This window comes from Lytechinus variegatus, chromosome 9, assembly GCF_018143015.1.
Source record: "Lytechinus variegatus isolate NC3 chromosome 9, Lvar_3.0, whole genome shotgun sequence".
Classification (NCBI taxonomy): domain Eukaryota; kingdom Metazoa; phylum Echinodermata; class Echinoidea; order Temnopleuroida; family Toxopneustidae; genus Lytechinus; species Lytechinus variegatus.
The window spans coordinates 25768348-25794714 of NC_054748.1; the positions used below are offsets into that span (position 1 = coordinate 25768348).

Here is a 26367-nt window from a genome sequence, read left to right on the forward strand (position 1 = left end):
CTCTTTAGACGGGGCCCAGGGTGCCGTTTCATAAAGCTGTTCGTAAGTTAAGAGCGACTTTAAGAATGACTGGTGAACCTTTCTTACGCGCTTTACATCGCCAATGAATATACCATTTCTACAAGAAGGGATCACCAGTCGTTCTTAAAGTCGCTCTTATCTTACAAACAGCTTTATGAAACACCCACCAGATGTTGTTTGAATAATAACTTTGAGTTTCTATTTCATCTTAGGCACAACCTTCAAGTTATAATGGATGAGATTTACCAGGGCAGCATCCATGATGAATCTGTACCAAACTCGAGCATACTGGGGCTCCCTCTTGAGGCCATTCCTGACATGCAGAATACTCACATCTTGTATGGCTTCAGCAAGGTGAGTGATTTAAGCCCCTGTCACACCGGGGGGGGGGGGGGGGGGGGGGGGCACTTACATTGACGAGTGGATACCACGTGCGACCAAAAAAACACATAAAAAGGATGTCTTTTTCATGATAGGGCATGTTACGTACGTAAAGTGATAATGGTGTCAAAAACACAAAAATAATGAAAAAAAAGGTATCTATTTCGTTAGGAAAATTACGTGTTTAGGGTCGAATTTGCGGAGATGATAAAACAAAATTAAAATGTTTTTATAAAGGATGTCCTTATTGCCCCAACACTTCGTGTTTAGAGTCCGATTTGCGCGAGGTGTAAAAGGTGGGGTCTTACTAAACCAAATAAGGTAAAGCTGACGACCGAAGGACCTGTAACAATAAAACATTCCTGTACTTGTTTAGGGGTTCATTTCAGGGAATATTTGCCAAGAGTATCGTTTTGTTTCCAATACTTGTTAAGGATAGGGTTTCACACGCCAATACTTGTTAAGGGGTGCATTTGCAGACTATGAAAATTACGTGTTTAGGGTGCTTTTCGAGACCCCATGGTCGCGCATGGTATCCACTCGTGAATGGAAGTGGCCCCCCCCCCAGGCTGTCACAATTGGTGGTGCGACTGCCTACAACCGTTGTGATTCTGTGCAACATGTATTGTGACCAAATTATCACAAACGATCGCACAAGCAAATGTGATAGCTCCGTTAGGTACTAGTAATTTCATTTCATTTTGATTATCATGTGGAAAAGAATACTTGCATGATCAGGTACAGTACATATAGAATATGCAAACTTTGTCTGACATCTTTTTGCCATAATTTCTGGCTTTCTGAGACTCGAAATAGACTACACACTATTTCTTGCCTTGGAGGCAATTTTGACTTTCATGTGAAAAGTAAAAACAGCCTGATCTGCACATCTAGAATATGGGCACTCATTTGACCTCTTTTTTTGTCAGAATCTCTGGCTTTTGTAGATATGATGAAAAAGCTTGTCATCTTTCCTATTATTATGATTATTTGTTGCCATGGAGATGAGAAGCAAACTGAATCACTGTGCCCCACATATCTTTCCTACCGCAATAAATGATTGGTGGTGTGCAGGGAGGCAACTACATGTGCATTGGGGTTATACGAATTGAACATTGCATTCATGTGCAAAAGTGGTGACTCTCCTTTATACGGCTGGGACCTCCATTTAACATCCTATCCGAGGGATGGAGTCTTTTCCACTGTAACATAGCCTGTGTCTATGAAACGTGGAATGGGCACATCAACACATTATGCAGGCTTCGGTAATCTGCCCAGAGTGGACTAGAGCTCATGATCTTTGGTTAGACGCCCAACTGAGCCAACTTGCTCCGCATTACTCTAGTTTATTGTTCTCACAATCTGCATGATTATTTTCAAAGAAAAGAATCTTGAAAAATCGGGACATTTTTTTGTCAGTCACCATGCAATTGTAAATGCAACCAGGGGGAAGTGGGGGACTCAAATTATTTTTTGATGGGGGTGTGCCTCACGAAACCCTGAAATGGGGGTCTAAGGAGCTGACTGCAAGAGTAAAATATGGAGTCTTGGGAACTAAATATATACCGGGCGATCTGAAAAACAGGGTCTAAGGAACAGGTTCGTGGAACAGTAGATGGTGTACCCTAGCGCTGTGCATGTATTTATGGGCACTAGTGGAGGGAGTTGTAAAGCCGTGCATGCAGCTCTCGTATGCGGTGCTCACGCTGGACAATTTTTTGGCAGGGTAAGGGAACTGAGATGTTTTGTAACGAGGGGGGGTCTTGCGGGCGGGGCGGCTTCTGAACGGAACTTTTGTCATTCGGAGTATCTAGAGAACTGAAAATAAGTTCTGAAAAAGGAATCATCAGGATGGCACATCCCTGTACCATCAATATATATGTGAGTGCCCCCCCCCCCCCCAAGGGCAAGCACAGACTCAAACTGGACACTGACCAATTATACGATGTAAAGACTAGACCCTAGCTACAGTACATGGGATGTTTTGGCGTGCTCCTGTAATTCAAGCTATGTGTGGAAGTTACAAACTGAGGTTCGAGGTTCAAGCCCTGGTCACATCTTTCAAATTGTGATGTTAAAGGTCAGTTCCAGAAGTAAATAATCATATCTGATTGATACACCTCTGACAAAACTCAGTTATACACACACATACATGCTAGTCTACAGGCACAGACCCTGATTGGAACTTTTATCGTAACTTTGATCAAGAAGTGTGCCTTCACGCAAAGACTAGCACATACAAAACTTGCCGAGAGCCTGCAGTACACAAGGCATGAGTAGGCTGCACATTCAGACCCTTAACTCGAGTGAAGGGTTTGCCCAGCAGACTACATACATGCAGTGAATCCAGCTAGTCTTATTACCTCAGACCCTGCATTATTGCACTATAAGAAAAACAAGAAGTCTGTAGTTGCAGACTAGTCAACGGTCTCTCTGTATATTTTTCTTTTGTAGGACTTCGGAATACCTGGTGCTCCACTGGGGGTCCTCCACTCTTGGAACAAGGATGTCTTAGATAGATGCATCGGTTTGAACGACTATCAGCAAGCTTCTAGTTTCATCCAGTCTGCTGCAGCGAAGATGATAGAGGATAAAGGTGAGATCCAGACTCCCCCCCCCCCCCCAGAAAAAAGTACATGGGGTCTTGGGGCTATTTTGCCCCTGAAATGCCCAAAAGAGCCATGAAAAAAAAATTTAAAAAGCTCCATAAAATGTCATTCATGGCAATTTTAAAGCTTAGCCAATGTTGCAGAATTAGGCAGAAGGTTGTGAAAAGTAGCTCAGAAAAAAAATCCCTGCCCCCCCCCCTTCCATGGAAAGATCGCATGGGCAGAGGATGATTTGCTTCGAATAGTTTGGAAAAAAAGCTATGGGAAAATTAATTTTAAAAAACTCTTTGGGGCTCCTTTCTGAGCTGACTTACCATTTACATGAGAGTCTATGGTTATATAAGTTGAAGGGAGTTGTGGAAATGTGGTTTGCGGTTCTGACTCGCGCCTTCTAAATCAGAGGGTCATGTGTTAGAATCCCACTATGGTGTAGTGTCCTTTCGCAAGGCATCAATCCACACTTTTCCAATCTCACCCAGGTGCTAAGATGGTATGGGTAGGAAACATTTGTCATTGTGGTTTGCATTAATTAGCAAGACGGTGCCCAACAGGCTGCGAAAAAAAAGCTATGAATCAAGTGACCTGGTAATAAAAATTGAATAATTGTGAAGCGCTTTCAACAGTCGTAGATTGATATTGCCAGGGGCGGATCAAGGATTTTCCAAAAGGGGGGGGCTACATTTTCTGAGGAAAAATTTGACAAGCAAAAAAAAGAGGTCGTCACTTTCAAAGGGGGGGGCACACTTCTAATTAAACAACATTTTACATTCAAAATTTTAACTTTGCCTCCCCCCCTTGATCGCCAGTGGATATTGGGCTATATAAATGACAAATAAAAAAAGGGTCTTCAATTTCTAAGGGGGGGGTCACACTTCTAATTAAACAGCATTTTTACATTCAACATTTCAACTGTGCCTCTCCCCTGCCCCCCCCCCCCTGTATCTGCCAGTGGATATCGTGTCATATAAATGACAATTAATATTATTAGGGATATAGTAGTAAAAATTATTTTGTATGAAAAAAAAAATTGTATGTGCCTCTCACGCCCCCCCCCTCCCTGGATCCGCCAGTGGATTTGCGCTATATAAATGCCAATTATTATTATCATTAGTAAGGGATATAGTAGTATAAATACTTTGTATGCATAAAAAGATATGTGTGTGAAATCATGTAACATTCTTCCAAAGAATTCTGGCAATTTAGCGTTCTTGTCCGAGAGATGTGGAATATAACAGTCAAACTTATGCCATGGTCACATTTGTTCTACGGCGGCCGTACGGCGAGTCGAAAACAGCCGTTTCAACATTTTTTATCCAACTACATATAGGTGGTTTGAATCAAAATTGATAAAACGGCTGTTTTCGACTCGCCGTACGGCCGCCGTAGAACAAATGTGACCATGGTATTAGCGATGGGTGTAGATGCTTTCATTTTGACAAGCTTGACCTAAAATGACACAACACTTCCATTATTTAAGCGGCAAATGGAATTCCTGTTGTGTTTAATTGTGTGGTGGGGATTGAACTCATATGGATGATGATGTTGTTAAAGAGAGACATTTGTTTATATTTCAGCTATTTCTGGATCAAATTTGCCAAATGAATATATGCTAATTTAGTAATCCAAGACTGTGTTATGAACTTGATTTTTTTCCAGCTGATAAAGTAGTTAAAGGGGAAGTTCACCCTGACAAAAAGTTTATTGTAAAAATAGCAGAAAAAATAATAAAAAATATTGACGAAGGTTTTAGAAAAATTCATCAAATAATTAAAAAGTTATTAGAATTATCAATTATTTGATTTGTGACGTCATATGCGAGCAGCATTCCTACACAGCGAATGGTAAAAAAATCAATGAAATGTCATTTTCTCAGAAAATTGAAAATGGTTTTCACTGTACCTTTTGTATATAAATGTACAAATCATTTCACACCCGATCATGAATAGAAAACATAATTAAGTCATCAGGAACCATAAAAAATTTGAAATTCATGCATTTTATTACATAACACATGGGGCAGCTGCTCGTTTATGACGTCACAAATCCAAAACTTTGAACTCTAATAACTTTCTTATTCTTTAACGGATTTTCCTCAAACCTTCACCAATAATTTTTACTATTTTTTCTGCTATTTTTACAACAAAGTTTTTATCAGGGTGAACTTCCCCTTTAAACATGTCAAGTGACTTCTCTCCCAGCCTTCGTGTTTAAACCATAACTTTAGACCAGGGCCTCCATTTCATTAAAGCTAAATAATAGTACATGCAGTAAAACACTAATTTTGTGAGAAAGTCTGTAAAACCAAGGTTAAGTTTGACTATAGCATCGTGGATCTAGATCTGGTACAGTTACATAAACTGACTTTGTAAAATCATAAAATTTAAGCTGAAATACGATCACACTGAAGATCGCCAACACAGATAGGCACACGTGGGACAGTGTATTATTATTGCTGGAATAAAGACCCGATGGAAGTGACCGAATCCGTGCTTATTCTGCTTATTTCTCAGCAATTACACATTTTCTTCCAGAATCCTTTGGCACATGTTTTTTATTCATACAAACAGACACTTGGGTGGTCATTATATTAGATTATGTAAAAAGTCATTTTGAGATTGTTACCAGAACTGGAATTTATCTTGAAGAGTTACTAAGATAGCAACTCTTACTGGAATATCACATTTGGAAGATCCTTTGGTGAACCTTTCTTAAGAACTAAGTCAATACCAATCAGGGCCCCTCGTACAAAATGTTATGATTGATCTGATCATTCGCAACTATGGAAAGCCAGCAATATCAACCTCTAAAATACACGTTTGTTTTTAAATATTTTCTAGAAATGATGTATATTCATACATTCACTGTTTCCTTGGCAATTCATTATGTTTCTATTTGTTTTCAAAGGACATTGTGCAAATTTCCCAAAGAAAAAGTTATGACACTGATGGATTTCCATATAATTTAGATTGATCGGATCAATCGTAACTCTTAGTGAGACGGGGCCCAGGTAGGCATCACGATTACCACAAGAAAGGATTAACAGTTGCTTGTAAAGTCACTTGTATCTTTCAAACAGCTTTATGAAACACCTATCCAAGTTTATAAACAGATCTAGATCATATTGCCTTCTTCTCCTTCCAGATTGGGTGAGGGGGACCTACTTCCCGACCAACCTCTCCAGGATGAGAGATGCGTGTCGGGTTACCATGGAGACCCTGGATGAGATCGGAGCTACATACCTCAAGCCTCAAGCTGGTCTCTTTATATGGGCTAACCTTAGCAAGGTGAATATTACTCCATTTAGATTCAAAAGAAAATTTTGAAAAACTTCATTTGACTTTATTGGTTTAAACTCACGTTTCCAGAGAAAATATTTAGTATAGGAACTTCTTCGCCATGCATGTTTTGCTAATTCTCAGCAAGGATGATTTTCTGCCAGAATAATTTGATACACTTTTATTTAGTTATTGAATGAATGATAATAATAATAATATGCAACATTTATAGAGTGCTTCATACTAATGTTTTTAAGCATAGCATACTATTACCCTGGCGTCAGCACGGCTATCCTGATCGGGTGCACGACCATTTACTACACTTGGGTGGAGAGTGGCAAATGTAGATAAATGCCTTGCCAAATGACTCAAGTGATGTGGTGGGATTTGAACCCCGGACCTTGTGATCCAAATTTTGGAGACATACCAACTGACCCACAACACCTCTGAATTCACACACTTGATGGTCGTTTTGTTCAAAATTCTACTATGTATTCAAAATAATTTTATAACCATTGCCACAAGTTGATAAAAAAAATTATGTTAAATTCGATAATTTCTTTTCAGTTCCTTGCGCAAGATAACAAAGAGGAGGAACGTCGTTTTACCAACCACCTCTTAAAGGGCGGGGTCGGTTTGTCGCCCTCTGCTGGCTACTGCGGGGGAGAGTATGGCTGGTATCGGATCATGTTTGCTGTACCAAGAAACAGATTAGTAGAAGGTAAATAAGGTATCAAGATAAAATTAGAATTAGATTTATGAAAGGGATACTCCAGGCTGAAGATATTCATATCTGAATAAATAGAGTAAAATTCAAAGAGCAAAATGCTGAAAATTGGATCAAATCGGATAACAATTAACAAAGTCATTGAATTTTAAAGATTTGCAGTTTTAGGCATGTCTTCAATGACCAAACTGCTGATGTCATATCCCCACTTGTTCTTTTGTATTTTATTATTTGAAATAAGGTTTATTCAACAAATTTCTACCAAGAACTAAAACAATTGGATTGACAACTGATTAAGTTCATTAGTTATTTATTGCTTCACTTTATTTCATTATAATGAAGACACATCATTTTATACACATGTATGAAAAAATTATCAGTTATGATTTCATGTAATAACATAAGATAAAGGAAAGTGGGGATATGACATCATCAGCCCACTTAATGAATATTCATCGTTCTTGTTGTCACGGGGGGGGGGATTGTAAAAAGTAAAAATGCCATTTTGACCCAAGTGTGCCCCCCCCCCCCTTTGAACGCGAGGACTTTTTTTTGCTCATTAAACTTTTTGTGGAAGAAATTACTTGAAATTTTAGGTGAAAACCCTTTTTTTGTGCAATGTCAAATTTTCATCAGGAAAATGTGCCCCCCCCCCTTAGGAAAATCCTGGATCCGTCCCCGGTCGCTGTTATTAATCCAATTTTTTAAAATCTCTTTCAGGTTTACAGCGATTGAAGAAATCCTGTTTGTCCTTTGATTCCTCACACCCCTAGATGGAAGAAAGCGCCAGAGATAACTAAGGCTTGTAATAATCTCTTTGAAAGGAGAATTAATTCAAACTTCTGTAACCTCTTTTGAAAGCAGAAAGTTCCTAGAAGAATTTTAATGAAAGTTTGAGGCAAAACTTACATATAGATGAAATATTAAGGGCATGAATATAAGAAATCCTGAAATCACTCAACAGAAATGCTCTAAAAACATTGAACTAATCCCCAATGTTATATATCATATTAAGACAAGGCAAAAGCGATTTTGTGTCTCGCCCACTTGTGAAAATAACCAGAAATATTGTGATTTGCGAGGGCACGCAACAGAATTGTATCGAAAATTCATTGTGAAATGACTGGGATGGAATAACACTTGAAATAAATGATAAAATAAAGTACCAAAGAAATTGTGAGATATGAGCTCTGCCATTTGCACATTATTTTAGTTATGCATTGAACTGTTTTACAAACTATGTGATCAAATAAAGTACCAAAGAAATAGTGTGTGACATGAGCTCTCCCATTTGCACATCATTGAGTTTGTGCATAGAACTGTTTTATAAAATATATGATAAAATAATGTACCACAGAATGCGTGTTTGATATGAGCTCTTCCATTTGCACATCATTGAGATTGTGCATAGAATTGTTTTATAAAATATATGATCCAATAAAGTATTGAAGAAATAGTGTGTGACATGAGCTCTCCCAATTGTACATCATTGAGTCTGTGCATAGAACTGTTATTTAAATAAATGATAAAATAAAGTACCAAAGAAATTGTGTGATATGAACTCTCCCATTTGAACATCATTTAGGTTGCGCATAGAACTGTTTTATAAAATATATGATAAAATAGAGTATTAAAGAAATAGTGTTTGACATGAGCTCTCCCATTTGCACACCATTTAGGTTGTGCATATAACTGTTTTATGATATTAAGCAGAACTTTCTAAAATCTATGAATTTCTTATATCTTTTTTTAATACCTCAGTATATGATTAATATCATGATTGTTTGATTTTTCTCTTGCCAATGTGTATGGGGTTCACTTGACAGTATATTGATGATTGAGAACTTTTCAGGTGTTAATGATTAAATTATTGTTTCGCATATCATCATCAAACATGCAGGTTTTTGTTACAAATTTCATGACACATGATTAGCTGACAATTGCTCTTATGGAAAATATGCATGTTAAAGCTTAGCATAAAACCCACCTTCTTAAGTTTTTGATAAATTGACCAACCCCCTCAAGTATTGATTACTGTTTTAATGGAATCTTGCCACACTTTAAGGTTTTTTTTTTTTTACTGAGTATTAATTAGCCTCATGGGCCCGAATTCACGGAGGTGGTTTTTAAAACCGTTGCACATTTTCTGTATAAATTACGCTTATTTACCGCGTAAATTAAACAATTGTCCCAATTCTGATGCGCGCTTTTGTCACAGTGCGCCAAGTTGATGTCTGTTGCCATGGTGATTGGTTTTGAAAAGTGGACTCATTAATTCAAAAGAATTCATCAATAAGATGGTATGGATAACCACGGCAAAAGGTGTCAATTTGGCGCTCTGTGACAAAAGCGTGTATCAGCATTGAAAATCCATATTTTATTGTTCGAAATAGCCATCAGAAATGAAATACTCTAAAAATTTGTTTCTCCCAATTGATCGTGGGCCTGGCAGCCACTGTGCAGCTCCAGATCAACGAGGCTCTATCCCTTTAATTGTTGAATGTCAAACGGTAGCAGCTCAACCCATCTTTGAACTTTTTGTCTGACTCGGCTCGGGCTTGAACTCCTGACCATAGGTTCAACTGACGCGTTATCCTAACCATCTTTATGAGTTCAGGCCATGTATTTTTACATGTAAAGCCTGGATTTAGAGGACCTAATTTTAACATGTATGCACTCTTTACATGGGGCATATACATTTGATGATGGTGTTGTGTATCAATCAGAATCATGTTATTCTATATTTATTGATGCTACACTCGATTATGAAATGTGTTAATCTGAAAACTCTGTATATGTGTGATATGGTTATACCAAAAAAGAAACAAAAATCACAATCCTTATATACAGTTGAATAATTAGGGCAAAGTTCTGAAGTCAAGTTTAACTGAAACTCAGGTTTAAAGTTGTGGTTTAAGTATGGATACCCAATCGTTGCATAAATCACTAGTGGTAGAGATTTCATATTTCAGCTCATTTGGCTCTCAAATTCATAATTGTCTAGGAAGTATGTAAATAGATGATTGTCTTCACCATCGATGAATCAGGAAAGAGCACAGTAAAAATAAGAAACATACAACGTAATAAAAGTTTTGACACGTTTGGCTTCTCATAATTTTAGCACAGAGTTTGACCATGGTCTAAGTTAACCCTGACTTCAAATACGGGCCTTAGTCTATAACATTTGAAATTTAGTGTGTAAGCTATACAATAGCTAGGTTTGGTAAATTCATGTTGTGTTTGCTTTTTATGTCCAACTTGACCCCTACTTAATCTGGTGACAGTTTTAGTTTTTTTTTCTTGATGTTTATTGAGAGATGCATTGTAAGTTTTATCTGACACAATATTGCCATTCATGAAAGAGAAATAAATACAGTATATTGATGTAATTTGCAGCTGTGAGTTTGATATTGGTTTTATATATTTCTGTATTTTTAGGGCATAGATGCTCTGGAAATACAGCATGTGAATGGGAGTGGTTAACGATTAGAAATACACATTTACATATATATTTTTAAGAATAGTTGCATTGATATCCTACATAAATTAAATCATGTATGCTGATTGGTTTAAATAGCATCATGTGATCAAACATATTCTCACTATTTTGCGATGTCAAAAATGAAACACCCACCGAAGAAAAAGTGCTATTCCGCGACGTCAATGATGAAATAGTCGACTATTCAATCATTGACGTCACAGATCATGATGGCGCAAGCACTGATACGCGTTCCACACACTGAGCGCGTAGCTAAGCGCTTCAGGAAGTAGGTAAGTCAGTGCAGCTGGTTTGATTCAGATTTAAAAAAGGATGATCTAAGAGTACAAGAGCTAGATTATCAAGATCTATTTCTATAATTTATTAAAGTAGGATATAAAATAAATATACCAGGCCTTTATTTCGGGAGTATAGAGGGAATTATTCATCCACGGTTGTACTGGTATAATCACTATTTGATTTGGTTTATTTGTATATTAACTAGCACTTGAGTACCAAAGTGCGACGTCATCAATTTTCACTTATTGCATTTCAGCGTTTTTGATACCATGTTTTGGTAGAGCTCGATGAAAAACCCCCACAACCCAAGTTTGGTGGGAATCGGTCCATGGGGCCCTAAGATAGACATATGACCTCATGAATACATGTACATAATTATCCCCATTGAAGTCAATCCAGGCCAATAATGCATATAATTCAATGGGGCTGATTTCATGAATGTATTCATGAGGTCATGTACATGTAAGGCCCCCATGGACTGTTCCCACCAAATTTGGGTTGTGAGGGTTTTTCATCATGCTCTACCAGAATATGGTATCTAAAATGCTGAAATGCAAAAAGAAAGTTTTTGTGACGTCATCGCTTCGGTACACTGTACTGTATTTCCAAGCGCTTTACATTGTAATTATCTTTACCCCAGCCATCAGAACCTGGTATCCCAGCACACAATGTATGCAACTTCTCCATTCCCTGCATGGTAAGCATTCCAACAAGAGTTCCAAGACTCATTTCTAGGTTAACTACTATAGAGGCTTTTGCATCCTTAATCGTCACTTCAACATTCAAAATCAGATAATGGAGTAGATACATAATAAAATGGAAATAAGCCACGGTCACAAACTGGTAAATTTAATGCAAAGCAGGGTTCCCATAGAAATTTGAAAACAGAATTCTGTGACTTTTCCATGACTAAATTGCTGCTTTCCATGACTTCCCGTGACATCCTGGGAGTTATGTAGAATTTGGGATGTAAAAAAGACTGTTACTCTTCGTAATTCCAAACGTTCTTAGTTCCAAAACCCGTAAATTGCCTATACCTCGATGTTCGTTAATCCGAAAACGTATAAGGGTTCGTTAATCCGAACATTTGTGGCGTTATTCTGAAGGTTCATTAATCCGAAAATGAAATAAGGTTCTTTGTTCCAAAGGTTAGTTAGTCCGAAAATGAAATAAGGTTCGTTAATCATTTCGTTTTAGGACTAACGAACCTTCGGAATTACGAACCTCACTTCATTTTCAGACTAACGAACCTTCAGAATTACGAACAATAAACCTTCGGAATTACGAACCTTCGGAATAACAAACCTTCGGAATTACGAATGTATGCGAAAAAACTGCAGCCTCTGAAACATCGCAAAGACATCTCCTTTGGTAAGATAGGAATAAAGACAACTGAGAGAGAGGTTTGACTGTATGTACTTTCCAGTTAAATAAAAAGGCATGTTCACCGTTTGTTTTAATACAGAAATATGCATCCAATATGCAACATTTATTTCCTCACTTTAATGAGAATACTTTTTTGACGAGTCATCTCCCCTGAGAGGATTATTTTGCATTCCCATGTTAACACTCCTAGGAGGTGTCTTAAAAAGGTAGTTATTGATTCAAAGTAATCAACTATGGAAGGCAAGGAACACAAGAATTCACAATTTGAAATGAATAAACCACAGTGTATAATGTATATGTGTTGAGAGAACATACATTCGTGTATGCACCAATTTAACAAATTCAGGCTTCTTTTTTTCAATAGAAGCATAGTGTGTGCAAAAATTCTGTAGAAACTGCAGCATAGCTGGCTTTCCATAGTTGAGAACAAGTAATTCATACATTTTCTTAAACCAAAATGCCAACTAAAGGCTAAACCCTAAATAACAATTACAGTTCTAGTTAGGTCCTGTTGTACAATGATCATTTATATTCGGTATGATGATTTTAATAGCCTTTGGATCAAGGTTAAATTGGGTTGAATTGATAATGGGTACACACAGTCTAATACTTTAAAACCACATTAACTGAACAATCAATACATGGTACAAAGAAGCAAAATGGGGGGGGGCATATGTAATCATGATTTCTGGCTAAAAGGGCTTGCTGCAGAAATGATTGCAATCAAAGTATCAATCGCAACTTAACTTACAATCAATCAAAGAGCCCACAGTTTGGACATGAATTTTGATTTTACATTGCAACTAAGCAAACAGGTGTGTACAATAATTCAAGGCTTTTGAATAAAATTTGATTTACCTGATTGGTACCTTGTACATGAATGGAATGTATGGTAGTAACGATAACACAAATATGAATACAAAACAAAATGAAATTAAGTGCATAAAGCCAATACTTGTCAAAATGTGTGTGCTCTCTTGCAACCCAGAAAGCTGTCAAAAATCTGCATTCATAATATTTAAAATGCATTTTTAGTCAGTACTAATACTATTATTGGAATTCTCAATACATATAAAACAAGGTATGATTCAAAGTATTGCAATGGCAAAGCAGTACAAAAGAACAGAAAAGTAGACTGTAAGTCCATATGTATATACATGGGGATTGTAAATATGACTTCAACTTAGGATTGGACAATGTGCTTGTAAAACATTGATTATGAAAACTGCATTGCATTGCCAATTTGAGAGGGTTAGAGATTACATGTATTTTCAATAAAACAACTGTGAAAAACCGAACAAAAGATGCATTACAATGTACACAGTATGATTTGAATTTCAAATTTTCACCCAAACTTGCAAGGGCTCTGCAAAATACATTATAGAACAAAAACCAAGAAACTGCTGGGTTGAATAAATGAATGTGTCCATTCCATTAACATCTAAGGTAACTGTAAAGAAAGCACAAGTAAATACCAACTGAAATCAAATCATTTCCACAAATAAGCACACTTAAAGGACAAGTCCACCCCAACAAAAACTTGATTTGAATAAAAAGAGAAAAATTCAACAAGCATAACACTGAAAATTTCATCAACATTGGATGTAAAATAAGAAAGTTATGACATTTCAAAATTTCGCTTTATTTCACAAAATCAATTATATGAACGAGCCAGCTACATCCAAATGAGAGAGTCGATGATGTCATTCACTCACTATTTCTTTTGTATTTTATTATATGAAATATGAAATATTTTAATTTTCTCGTCATTGTCATGTGAAATGAAGTTTCATTCCTCCCTGAACACATGGAATCCCATTATTTTAACATTTCGTGCTTCAGGCAATTAGGTCCTAATCACCAAATTCTTAAAAATTGAAATATTGTATAATTCAAACAATAAAAAACATAAGAAATAGTGAGTGACATCATCGACTCTCTCATTTGAATGTAACTGGCTCGCTCATATAACTATTTTAATGAAATTTTCAGCATTGTGCTTGTCGGATTTTTCTCTATTGTTTTAAATCAACATTTTTCTGAGGTGGACTTGACCTTTCAAGCTACCAGAACACTTCTTACCTGACTTTAACTTAAATACGTCCAATACATGGAATAACTTCTTTGCCAAACCTGCACACACTTTTTGAGAATACAATTACAATTACAAATATGTGACCTTGAAAGCACTCCTTTCAAAGTGAATGATGTGGAATTCAAAAGCACACAGTAAAAAATACCTGGAGATTTTTTTTCAAATAGAGAATACTGTATAAACTGGTTCTGCCCAGTAGTGAAACACCCGTTATTTTCAAAACTGGTATATAAACAGTATAACTTTGGCTGCAATTTTACTGACAGAGCAACATGATTTACAAATAGTTAAGTACTTTATGTACATGTATCATCGGTTACTAGTACACTGTACACATTTGTTAATGAACAAAACATTCATTCACATGTAATGCATGTATGGAATGCAAAAGTGAGACCAAACATACCTTAAATAATGGCATGCCTAAATAACTAGGAACCTCGGCATTTGCATTGCTTCTATTGAATAATGATACTTGTTAAATTACAGAACACAATTTTAAGACGAGTGAAAGCTCTCGGATCCTAGCACTTGGAAAAGACACATAATGTATTCAATTGAATGGACATATATGTGCATTCAGCTTGTGAACATGTTTCCATTTAGAACAAACCGTTACAAGTCTGCCACATCAAGGTGAGTGTTATTTCCATATGATAAAATACATTTTTACATGATGTAGGTAAATACACATAGAATATGATCAATGCCCCGATTGTATTCTTGAAAATAAAATAAAATGAAATGAGATGATTATCAGCATTCCATTGAGATCATGTTGTCTTCAGCATTTAAGGACAATGGAGATCGAGAAAGGATAATGCACTTTAAAACGATGGGAATATAAAATGATGTATTACTTTGCATTTTCTGTGCTCAAAACCATGAAAACCTGGTTTAAATAGAAACAAAATACGTCTTCAGAGGTTCATTAAGAATAAATAAGGATGTCAAGATTATATCAAGATAAATATTATTGTCAGCATAATACAGCCTACATCATGGGTAAGGACAAGTATAACAATTCCTGGGCCCCGTCTTACAGATAGTTTTGATTGATGTGATCAATCTCAAATATATGGAAATCCATCAATGTCATAATTTTTTTCTTTAGGAAATTTGCTCCATGTCCATTGAAAACTAAGAGAAGCATACTGATTTGTCAAAAAAAAAACAATGTATAAATATACATCATTGCTGGAAAATATTTTGAACAAACATTTTAGATGTTGATGGCTTTCCATGGTTGTGATTGATCAGATCAATCACAACTCTTTGTAAGACAGGGCCCAGAAATCCTGATTGTAATACTGGACTCCAGTAAATGGCTTCTGTATAAATCAGGCTCACATCTTTGAAATATGGATATTTTGGATATTTAAAAAAAAAAAGTTTGGGGGAAATCAGACGAGTGGAAACCACCTAAAGTGCAACTGATTTTTTTTTAAACAATTTTCCCCTATACAATTAAGCTTTATTCATGGAGAGATGAAGAATTATTAATTATTAGCAAAAACATATTGTATGTACATATGTACCGGTAACTAGAAAGATCACTATCACTAGAGAAATGCCCACATTGTCTTGGCCTCATTGATCATATCAACCAAAACTACTACTTGCTTTTTTCTAAAGAATCAATTTCAGAGTCGGTTAGGTATGATTGCCTGACATTTCTATATTAAAAGGAAAAGCAAAGTCTTTCTATAACATTAATCAAGCAATGAAAAAACAAATACCCACCTAAACAAATACACAAAAGAACATTTATGAAGCAAATGAAAACTGGTGCAATAATAGCAAGATATAGAAACAATGATGATGTTGCATTGCATTTCAAAATACTGTAATGGATCAGTGTCGCATATAATATCAAGATGTCTCAAGCGAATACTTAGGAGGTAAATCACATACTTAATGATTGATTAAATGAAGTTGTAACATTTTGCTGATGCCTACTGGCACAAAAAAATTACTAACATGTACAACTCCAAAAGAGGGCGATTCTTCTAATACCTGATTCAAGTTGTCACAGACAGAAATGGTTAATTCATGAAATCATGATTGCAATCAAGTAAATTGCGTCATTGATACAACTACTAACAATCAGAATTCTAACGCCTGATGAAGCCTCAAATGACCCTCATGCATTATTAGGAGTTGGTGACAAATGGAATAGCTTGGTGTCTCTGATAACCTAAGGCCTAATAAAAAAAAACTCTTTTGCCCTCATTCAACTGACCATACAATGCCCCAACAAAATAAAATACAACAAACAAAACAAAACAATGCTACTTTTTTTCATGTAAAGCAGAATCAAAATATACAATTTATGCAACATTTATATGAGAAAATATCAGATTTAGATGAAGAACTTGCTCAAATTTGAAAATAGCTTTAAAAAAGCACCTAAATACATACATTGGTATGTGTTTTGAGTTTTCCTGCCTGGATGAATCATCCCATTATCTTTGAGCAGTGTCGCATATTATGATATACAAACAAACTTTCCGTATTGGGGCTAATGAGGGCGACATCCTAACAATTTGTTTAAGGCACAATCAAAATGCACCAATGCACTTGTTTGCAGCACCACTAGATGTAGATGGAATATTTGTCATGAATAACCTGGTTTCACAACCAATTGGGGGAGTGTTTCAGGAAATAAATATTCAGTGATTTCCACTGACCAATTTGTGCTCAGCCAATCAGATGTCAGTGAAAATCACAGATATCTGTTTCATGAAATCTGGTCCAAAGGTCCACATTTATCAATACTAGTCATAGAGGTAGACCTACATGAAAACAACAAGCATATAAAATGGATGGATTATTTAAGTACTCAAAATCTTGCCTCCCGTGTAAAATTCTTCAATATCACGTAAGTATATCTAGTCTGCACTCGAGTACTTTGGGCTTTCATTCTGCTATAGACCAGTTTGGAAGTAGTGATGAAATGCATGACCAAAAACATCCACAAATCTTTTACACATAGAGACTCTGAAGTGTTGATATTAACTGACAGCACTGTACTTGGTATCAATCCATTTCATTTGAGCCTTTGGTAGTGTTGAACCCCTAAATAACAGAGTATAAATTCCTTTTAAAATTGGGGCATTAATTAATAATATTATATCAAAGATCTTGATCCACATGTTCCTAGTCTTCTAATCTTGGATAGGATCTACATGTGGATCTAGATCAATGTGTGCAAAGTTAAACTCAGATTCTATGTCACAAATGGAAGCAATAGATTTGAATCAAGCTCATACTGAGACCCATCGTAATTCCCATCTCTTAACTACATAATTTGAGATCAATTACAAATTGAGTTTAATTTGAATCTATCGCAAGTTTGGCAAAGCAATTGAAAGCATATTCTTTTGATATCCGTATCCTTCGCAAAGTTTTAACATGCATGTGTAAACTGAACTGCAGTCCAACTTACATTATCAGTTGCTCAGATTGTGACCATATTGGTAATCTCATTTAAAGTCTACTTAACTCTAGCTTACATTATTCTTTGCTCAGATTGGACCACACTTAAAGTCTACTTAAGTCTTACTTACATTATACTTTGCCCAAACTGTGATCAAATTGAAACTCTCCTATAAAATCTACCTAAGCCTAGCTTAGTACATCATCCCTTGCCCAGACTGTGATCATATTAATACTCATCTGTAAAGTCTACTTACATGTAAGTCTAGCTTACATTATTCTTAACTCAAATTTTGATCAAATTGATATTCTCCTAATCCTGGTCCAGCCCTTGATATGTTCGACAAGTGGTCTCCGATCTTCTTGATCAGTTCCGTCTGAGATTCCAAGAAGTTATCTTCAACGTAGTCTGCAAGCTATAGCAAAAGAAAAAAATCTGAAATATTATATAATAATGCAGGGTTTAAAACTTACCACCTACTTGATGAGAATAAAATAATCAGTTTTAAAACAACAGGATAACTCAGGAACTTAACAGCAAACATAACTTATCAGGAACAGAAGACATAGAATAACTAAACGAAGAGACTGGATCTATAGTGTCATATCTGTGTCTGTGCCTTATGCATTTATTAAAATACACTCTCTATTTATAGCTTCGGCCTTCCTCGGCCCACATCAAAATTGTTGCTACAGTAACATACCACTATTTAAATCATCTTAAAGCTAACCAATGAAATTAAAGAAAATACAAGAACCCAACTGAAATGTAGTAATCCAATTTATAATATAAACCAATGAGGAATAAGTTATAGGTGATAAAATACGTCTGGGTGATTATGTAACAATGGCATTGGGAACTAAGGAGTCAGGTGAGGGATGGAATGAGTGGAACACCTGAATAGAGAAGGAATGAGGATGACAAAAGAGAATCAGAGGAAAAGAATCCAATGAGGAGAAGGATGAATGAAAACTGAATACAATTAAACTCAAATAACCTAAGTTCAGACTACAAAGGCAGTGCTGAAAAGAAATGCAAATGAACTTAAGTCTAGACGGGGAAATGTAAAGCAGCTGAAGAAAGCTCAAGTTAAAGAAAATGAACAAAATAGGAAAATGACAAAATAACCAACCTACAATAAAATACAGTTGAAAATCAGAGGAGTCAATTGAAAAAGCAATGGAAACATTAAAATGAATGTATGAACATGAATATCTGAGTGAACTCATAGCTGCTAATTTTTACAAGCACAAATTATGGTACGAATACAGAAGCTCAAAATTCCTAACTTTTAGATAACATTAGAAATTTATTTCATGTACAGTACATGGTATCATAAATTTTACTGGTTAATGGAAAGGAACAACTCACATGAGGCATATTTACAATAGCAGCAGATAAAAAGTCTTTCTTTACTAAGATTTTTATTATTATATTTGGACATACTTAGAAAACAAGCATAACACTGAAAATTTAATCAAAATCAGATGTAAAATAAGAAATTTATGATATTTAGACTTTTGCTTAATTTCACAAAAACAGATATATGCACATCCCAGTCGGTATGCAAATGAGGGTACTGATGTCGTCACCCACTCACTATTTCTGTTGTATTTTATTATATGAAAATTGAAATATTCTTAATTTCTTTTCATCGTCACGTGAAATAAAGTTTCATTCTTAACCCTAAATCTCCCGGAGTATTTTGATTCTTGTCATTCCCGGGGGGCCATTATGGCCCCCCCTTAAGATCTCGGCCACCGATCGCACGAGCGACGCAAAAATTTGCACGCTGGTAGTGTGCAATGTAATCTACAAGGCTGTATGGTAAAATTTTCCAAAATAATGAGATTTTATTTTAAATGAATTAATTATGCTAATTTATGCATAAATCAATCTTTTTGCTCTAATTCACTAAATAAAGCTCCTAGAATGCTAATTTTTGGTAAAAATTTTCTTTGTAGCATTCTTAACAATCGTAATTCAAAAAAACTTTGGTTTGGAAATAAATTTCTTATGTATTTTATTGTTTTATGAATTTCTTATGTATTTCTTTGTTTTTTTACTTTTTGTTTTTTGTTTTTTCAATGGAAATTGTTCCAGACATAATTCTGATCATAAACAAGGCAAAATTAATTAAGTTTAAAGAGAAATGCCAGTAGTTGCAGTAAACACTGATTTCATGAGAAAGTCTGTAAAACCAGGCTTAATTGTCAGAATATCATCGAGGATCTAGATCTGGTACAGTTACATAAACTGAACTTTGTGAAATCTTGAAATCTACGCTGAAAAATGTTCACACTGAAGAAAACCAACACAGATAGGCACACGTGGGACAGTGTATTATTATTGCTGGAATAAAGACCCGACGGAAGTGACCGAATCCGCGCTTGTTTTGCTTATTTCTCAGCAATTACACAATTTCTTCCAGAATCCTTTGGCACATATTTTTTATTCATACAAACAGACACTTGGATGGTCATTATATTAGATTCTGTAAAAAGTCATTTTGAGATCGTTACCAAAACTGGAATTTATCTTTAATCAGTAAAAGTAGAAATAATGATACATTTATGAATTTTGGCTAAATATGCAATTTGCATTGGATTTGTACATGAAATCACGTTTATGAGCAATTTTGGGTCTGACATGCACTTGCATAATGTTGCGTAATGTCGTAACCGCGTACCCGGGCGTCACAAATTTGGTCTCAAAATTTGCGCGAGACTTGAATGTAAAAAGTCAGTGAGCTGCGAGGTGAAAAAATTTCGCGCAGCAGATATATCACGAAAATTGTTGAGGGGGGGCCATTATGGCCCCCCCCCCCGGAGTATTAGGGTTAACGGAACATTTAGTATTACCATGTTTTGACATTTTATGGTTCAGTCAAGTTTGACCTTATTGTCAACTCTGTAAAGATTGAAATATTGCATAATTCAAACAATAAAACAGAAAAAAAAATAGTGAGTACGGGACATTGTTGACTCTCTCATTCGCATATCACTGAGTTGTGAAAAATAAGCGAAATTTTAAAATGTCATAACTTTCTTATTTTACATCTGATTTTGACGAAATTTTGAATGTTATGCTTGTTTGATTTTTCCCTATTGATGCAAATAACATTTTCTGGGATGAACTTGACCTTTAAGACTGATATCTACAAGTACAGAAAGAAAATATACCATGGTATGATGCACCACCATTGGGCTGCTGAGCATCCAATGCATGCAGACCTTTTCACACTGAATTAAATTTGTCATAGTTATTCAAGTTGCATTTGTAATTTTGTAAAGCTGTCCGAAATTCTTCAAAATTAGAATGGTTAGCATCAAACTGTTGAAAATTGCTTTTTTTGTATTAAAGGATGGGAATTCCTCAAGCCTGGGTGGGTTTGCTGCATTACTGTAGAGCACTGAGACTTCTGATGAAACAAGTTTTAAGCACTATACCAAGAATGTTTATCCTATTCATCATTTCTTCAATTTCAGATTCAAGATTCAAGATATATTTTATTCAATTTAGCAGCTACGAAGGCTGAATTGACATTGAATTTACAATAAAAACATATAAATTGCACATAGACATGAATAAAATCTCAATTACAATAATAATCTTCATTCAATTTAACCATAACAATTCAAATATACAGTGATAATTCAAATTTACAAAAATAATGATTCTTATTTGCAATACTAATTTCTATTAACCATAATAATTTCAATGAACAATAATGATTCCGAAATAAGAGAAATGATAAGTTGAGTGTGTGTAAGGAAGCGGATATTAGAATTGATGCTACATGTACGAGCAGGAGTTACGGAAAAATATACACCTGTACATGTCCATATAATAAATGAAGCATTTACAAGTAGAACATAAAGAGAAAAAACGGCCCTGCTGAACAAAAAATCGAAAAGGTTCAACATAATGGGAATAAAGATATGGAACGGGGGGGGGGGGGGGGGGGGGGGGTAAAAACCATCTTTCAGCAAATTATTATTTTTAATTTCACAATAACTGTACCTGTTCATCTCCATATTTCTCAGCAAGGTTGTATAAGTCTAGATAGCGTTGGTTACTAGCTTTCTCCGCTACTAAGCTCTGCTCCATAGCTTCACTTCCCGAGCCCCATTCATCTTTACTTGGTTTCTGTAAACAAAACAATTTACGATGGCATACAATGATATTATCGCTGCTTTCGCTACTATTGCAGTTCGACTATTGTACAGTGCATCACAGTTTAAAGGAAATCACAATGCTCAATTATTTTTCTCACATAGTTAAATGACATGTGACATCTTCCATACATCATCATGAGGTTCATTTCACTTCTTCAGAAAATTCAATAATTATTAACATGCTGATTTATGAAATTTTTCAACCAATGTTGATGAAATTCTCAATGTTTTGCTTGTTTGATTTTCTACAAAAAGGTCAAAGCAGATCATTTTCATATTTAATTTTATTCAAATTGTCACATCACGTCACTTTCAGCCTTCTAAGGACCCAATTGGAGTATGTTTTAAGTGTTTGATATAAATCATATCATCTTGCTGATCTATAAACGATTCTGGCATTTTGAAATAAGAAAATCATATCATTTTCATCCTGGAAAACCATTTAATTGGAGTACCTCAATTATTTTTCCTTGTTCAATTTTATTCGAATCAGATCATTTTCAGCATGGAGAACCCTTTTGGAGTATCTCAATGTTCTTCATGTTTAATCTTCATCTAAATTTCTTGTTTGATTTACATAAATCATCTCATTTTCTCAATTGATTTTATTAAAATCATTATATCATAGTATCTTCAGCCTGGAATGTCCTTTGTGTTTGATCTTCATGTGAATTTCTTGTTTGATTAATAAATTCAATTTTTTCCTTGATTATATTCAAATCATACTATTTTATGTCTGGCTGGCCCCTTCATACTTACAGCGATATCTTGGAGCACGATACGTCCTCCGCGCTCATTCTGATACTTCAGTAGCATCATGGCATGATTCCTCTTCGAATCTGAGAGATTTTTGAAATGCTCATGAAATCCTTTTAAAGCAACGTCATCACGATCAAAATGAAAGGCCTGAAAGGAAAATAAGACCAGAATTAATAAATATCCAATATAGCGCTTAACAGTTGTTTCAAAGTGCTACAGCGTGAGTCGTAACTTACCCCAGCTTTAGTACTGATCGGAGTCAGACACTTGTGCATTAATTTTTAACCAAAAATACTCCATACAGTTGCAAATTATTTTTCAATTTCATTATGATTAGTAACTTCAAATTGGGGATAATTTTTGTATTCACCAGCGTCCAAAGGCAGAGCCAGAGCGCTCAAAACCTTGAATTTCGGGCATTTGCCCAAAATTCATGATTTTTTTTTTAGTAAAAGTAACATTTCAAGGAATTGTCATTTTTCAATCTCTCATTCAGAAAAAAAAATTAAGAGAATGCAATTCAATTTACTATAGATCTAGATTTAGATCTAGATTATATCGAGCTTTAAACGGTAAAGTTAGTCATGCTATTGCTAAGTTAGCTCGGTTAGACTAGGGTTCTAACGACCAAGAATCTAAGTTCTAACCTATGGAAACTGACAGTGTAAAAAAATCAAGCATTTGTCCCCAAGAACAAGAGAATATAAGCTGAACATTGCCAACCTTATTGGCAAGACTTCCATATGTTCCCTCCACTAAAATTGAAAAAAAAAGAAAATGGTTTATCAAGAATTATCTAACATATATATGGGCCAAATCGTGGTTTCGGGAACCACTCGTCAGTTTGTATACGCGCACTTGTGTACAAAGTGAATGGAGCTGGAAACAGGGAACCGTGCGTGTGACTGAATAAAGCACTGCTGTATGAAGTGAACGGTGGTTCCCAATATCACGATAATGCCCATATATTATGTAAGAGATTTAGGAAGGAATAGTTGCATACATACATTGTACCACAACATGGCCTTTTTCCATCAAAATCTCAAGTGTGTGTATTTCCCAATGCCATGGCCATGGCCATGGCATCAGTTTATCTACATGTAGACGAAAAAAGACAAGAAAAGGGGGAAAAAAGGAGAAGGGGAGAAGAAAAAAAAGATACAGAAAAGAGAGAAGAAAAAAATAAGAAAAAAAGAACAAGAACAAGGAAAAAAAAGAAAAAGCATAAAATAAAACAGAAAAAAAGATAGGAAAAAAGAAGAGGTGGAAAGAAAAAAAAAAGACAGAATAAAAAAAAATAACAGCAAAAAACGAAAGGAGAAAAAAAAGGATGGAGGGAAAGAATTTTCCATCCTCACAAAAGGCGGCTCCAAATCAAAGCAGTGGCAAAAATAGTAATTTTCTGACTAGTTGCCAACCCAACACAAGACAGAAGATTATAACCGTTATTTTGAAACTCATGGCTTTCAACAATTCCTGCTAGCTCAGTAAGGTGACAGACTGGAGATGCCTCGTTCTGCAGCTGCAGCAAGGTTCGAAACAAGTTCCAACCGGAAGAAAATAATAAGAGAATGAAAGGAGGGGGTTTCGAGGAAGTTTTATTTTTTTATTTATGGAGGGGGCATACATGATATAAGAAAGTTTTTTCCACCTTATTTCCCTTGCAGGGTGCTACATAACTTGCCCAGTCGGGAAGTAGATTTTTTAATAGTTGGAATATACTTGCCCAAAAATCTATTTCACTTGCCCGAAAAAAAGTTTTACCTCTTCAAAAGAAAGTTTTGCGGTTTTACAACCATTGACCTTTTTCTCTCTTTTGACATGAGCTTATCTACCTTGTTATTGCATTTATTTTTCCAAAGTGATTTTATCTTGCTTGCCATGACCAAAATTATGGTCAATATCATAATCATTTCGACCCTAATTTTGGTCATTCTACTGTGAGAATTTTGCTTTCTGTGTGAATTTTGCTTGCCCAATTCGGGCAAGTAGTTTTGGTCTTTACTTCAAAATTCTTACCCAACTCTAACTTTTACTTGCCCCAGGCAATCGGGCAAGTGCTTATGGAGCACCCTATCCCTTGGTAACACAACAGAGGACAAGCTTATTAATATGATATTATAGAACCAGTGGCGGACCGTGATCCAGAGGAGACAACGAATTGGAGGGGCACTGTCATGTAGGATGGGGGGTCGGGTGTCCGGACACTTTATAATTTTGAAGCCTTCTTTTTTGTCTTTGGATTACACTAAAAATATCAATTCAATAGCTGTAATCATCTTCTATTTTGTTCTCTACAATATTGCCTAACGTCCGTACACACAACAACGTAGGCCTATACCGTATACTATATTCAATTGTTTGTGAACAATGCTGTGAGTGTGGGCCTGTGCCCCTCCAATGCTTTGTCTCCTCCGGGTCACGGTCCGCCACTGCATAGGTTACATACAGTTACACAAGTTTAATACATCGTGCAATGAGACTTGAGAGTCTTAAACCACAGGCCCATCTAGTCTTGAGGACGCAATGATGATGATTTTTTTAGATATGTCATCTACTTCTTCATCATTGACGAAGAAGTAGATGACATATCTAAAAAAATCATCATCATTGCGTCCTCAAGACTAGGCCCATCAATGCCCAAGCCAAGGCTGTCGTCGACCTGCCCGCCCCCGTAGCTCCCGGCAAAGCGCCCACTCGAGATATCGCTCTCACTCAGGCATTCTCACGCAAACGCAAATGATTTGAATTACCATTGAAGCGTAGAGGTAGGATGAAGTAAACTGTTGGTTGATCATTTTATTGATGGCAGCTTCACATTCTGCATGATAATTATGACGCACAATCGAGCCAGCCATGTTAAAATTAATCTAGAATTCTTGGAGTAAGGTAGGAAAATAAAAAGGTTCTGTACAGTAATCGTATGTGCTCCAAAACTGTACAGCATGAAACAAAGAGGGCGCTCTAAGCTTAAGAACTTCACAAAGATTCACATCTTTACTCATCTTTAAAACAAAGTATATCAATATTTTGCTCAGAATTTAAAAAGTCTTTGTTTGTTTTTTTTTTTTAGTGTACACTACCGCATTATTATACAGTAAATACATGTGAAAGTAATTGATTTCTTTGCATTATGGGTTGTGGTAATCTTTGTTAAAAATGTTTATCATAATGTATAATATTTAATTTGTTATATTGCTGTATACATGTACTTCACTTTACTTTGTATATTTTATTTATTACTTTTGTATGCATGAAAAATGTGATATTATCTGAATAAAGGCTAAAAAGCATTTAAAAAAACTTCACATCGAACAACATGAATATTGATGAGAAAATGTGAGAAAAGCACTTGTCTTATATTATAGTATCAAAATAACAGATCTGGAGAAAACTATTTTTTCTTTTTATCACACCAAAAGGTAATATAGGGGCCTATATGCACATCGCATCTGGATCAGTAAACAAATGTGGGAGCAGACTATGACACACATTCACTCTTTCTTTCATGGGCCTAATCTATGTAAACTAAAACTAATTTATTTAAAAATCATAATTTGTGTTAAAGATATCCACTATTTTTTTATCCGTGATGAATCCAACCAAGTACATTGGTAAAGGAAAAATTGAAATAGGGCCTAACAAGTTACACGTATTCTATATAAGCCTGACAATATACAAACTCTACACTTGTAAATTGACATTATAGGCCTATCAAT

At 35.5% G+C, this 26367-nt stretch overlaps 2 protein-coding genes across 3 annotated transcripts in view; one reads left to right on the forward strand and one right to left on the reverse strand.

The window, feature by feature from the left end:
* Positions 1-8104, forward strand: part of LOC121421551 (1-aminocyclopropane-1-carboxylate synthase-like protein 1) — a 41122-nt gene extending 33018 nt beyond the window's left edge. For both annotated transcript variants that reach the window (XM_041616295.1, XM_041616296.1), the window contains exons 8-12: positions 234-375; positions 2857-2998; positions 6153-6295; positions 6854-7007; positions 7734-8104. In XM_041616295.1, the coding sequence (XP_041472229.1) occupies positions 234-375; positions 2857-2998; positions 6153-6295; positions 6854-7007; positions 7734-7786 (634 nt within the window). In that variant the 3' untranslated portion in view covers positions 7787-8104. The remainder of the gene's footprint in view (positions 1-233; positions 376-2856; positions 2999-6152; positions 6296-6853; positions 7008-7733) is intronic.
* Positions 8105-15720: 7616 nt separating this feature from the next.
* Positions 15721-25583, reverse strand: LOC121421552 (soma ferritin-like). Its single transcript, XM_041616297.1, has 4 exons — positions 25402-25583; positions 22649-22795; positions 21735-21860; positions 15721-18126 (listed from the first exon to the last, which is right to left on the reverse strand). The coding sequence occupies exons 1-4, from the start codon at positions 25504-25506 to the stop codon at positions 17992-17994; spliced, it is 513 nt and encodes a 170-aa protein (XP_041472231.1). The 5' UTR covers positions 25507-25583; the 3' UTR covers positions 15721-17991.
* Positions 25584-26367: the final 784 nt, after the last annotated feature.

Excerpts from the sequence above, each read along its gene's own strand:
- LOC121421552 (XM_041616297.1), bottom strand. The coding sequence starts at position 25,506 with ATGGCTGGCTCGATTGTGCGTCATAATTATCATGCAGAATGTGAAGCT. Across the intron at positions 22,796-25,401 it reads CCTACCTCTACGCTTCAATG|GCCTTTCATTTTGATCGTGA; the intron begins GTAATTCAAATC and ends TTTTCCTTTCAG. Across the intron at positions 18,127-21,734 it reads AGAAATATGGAGATGAACAG|CTTGCAGACTACGTTGAAGA; the intron begins GTACAGTTATTG and ends CTTTTGCTATAG.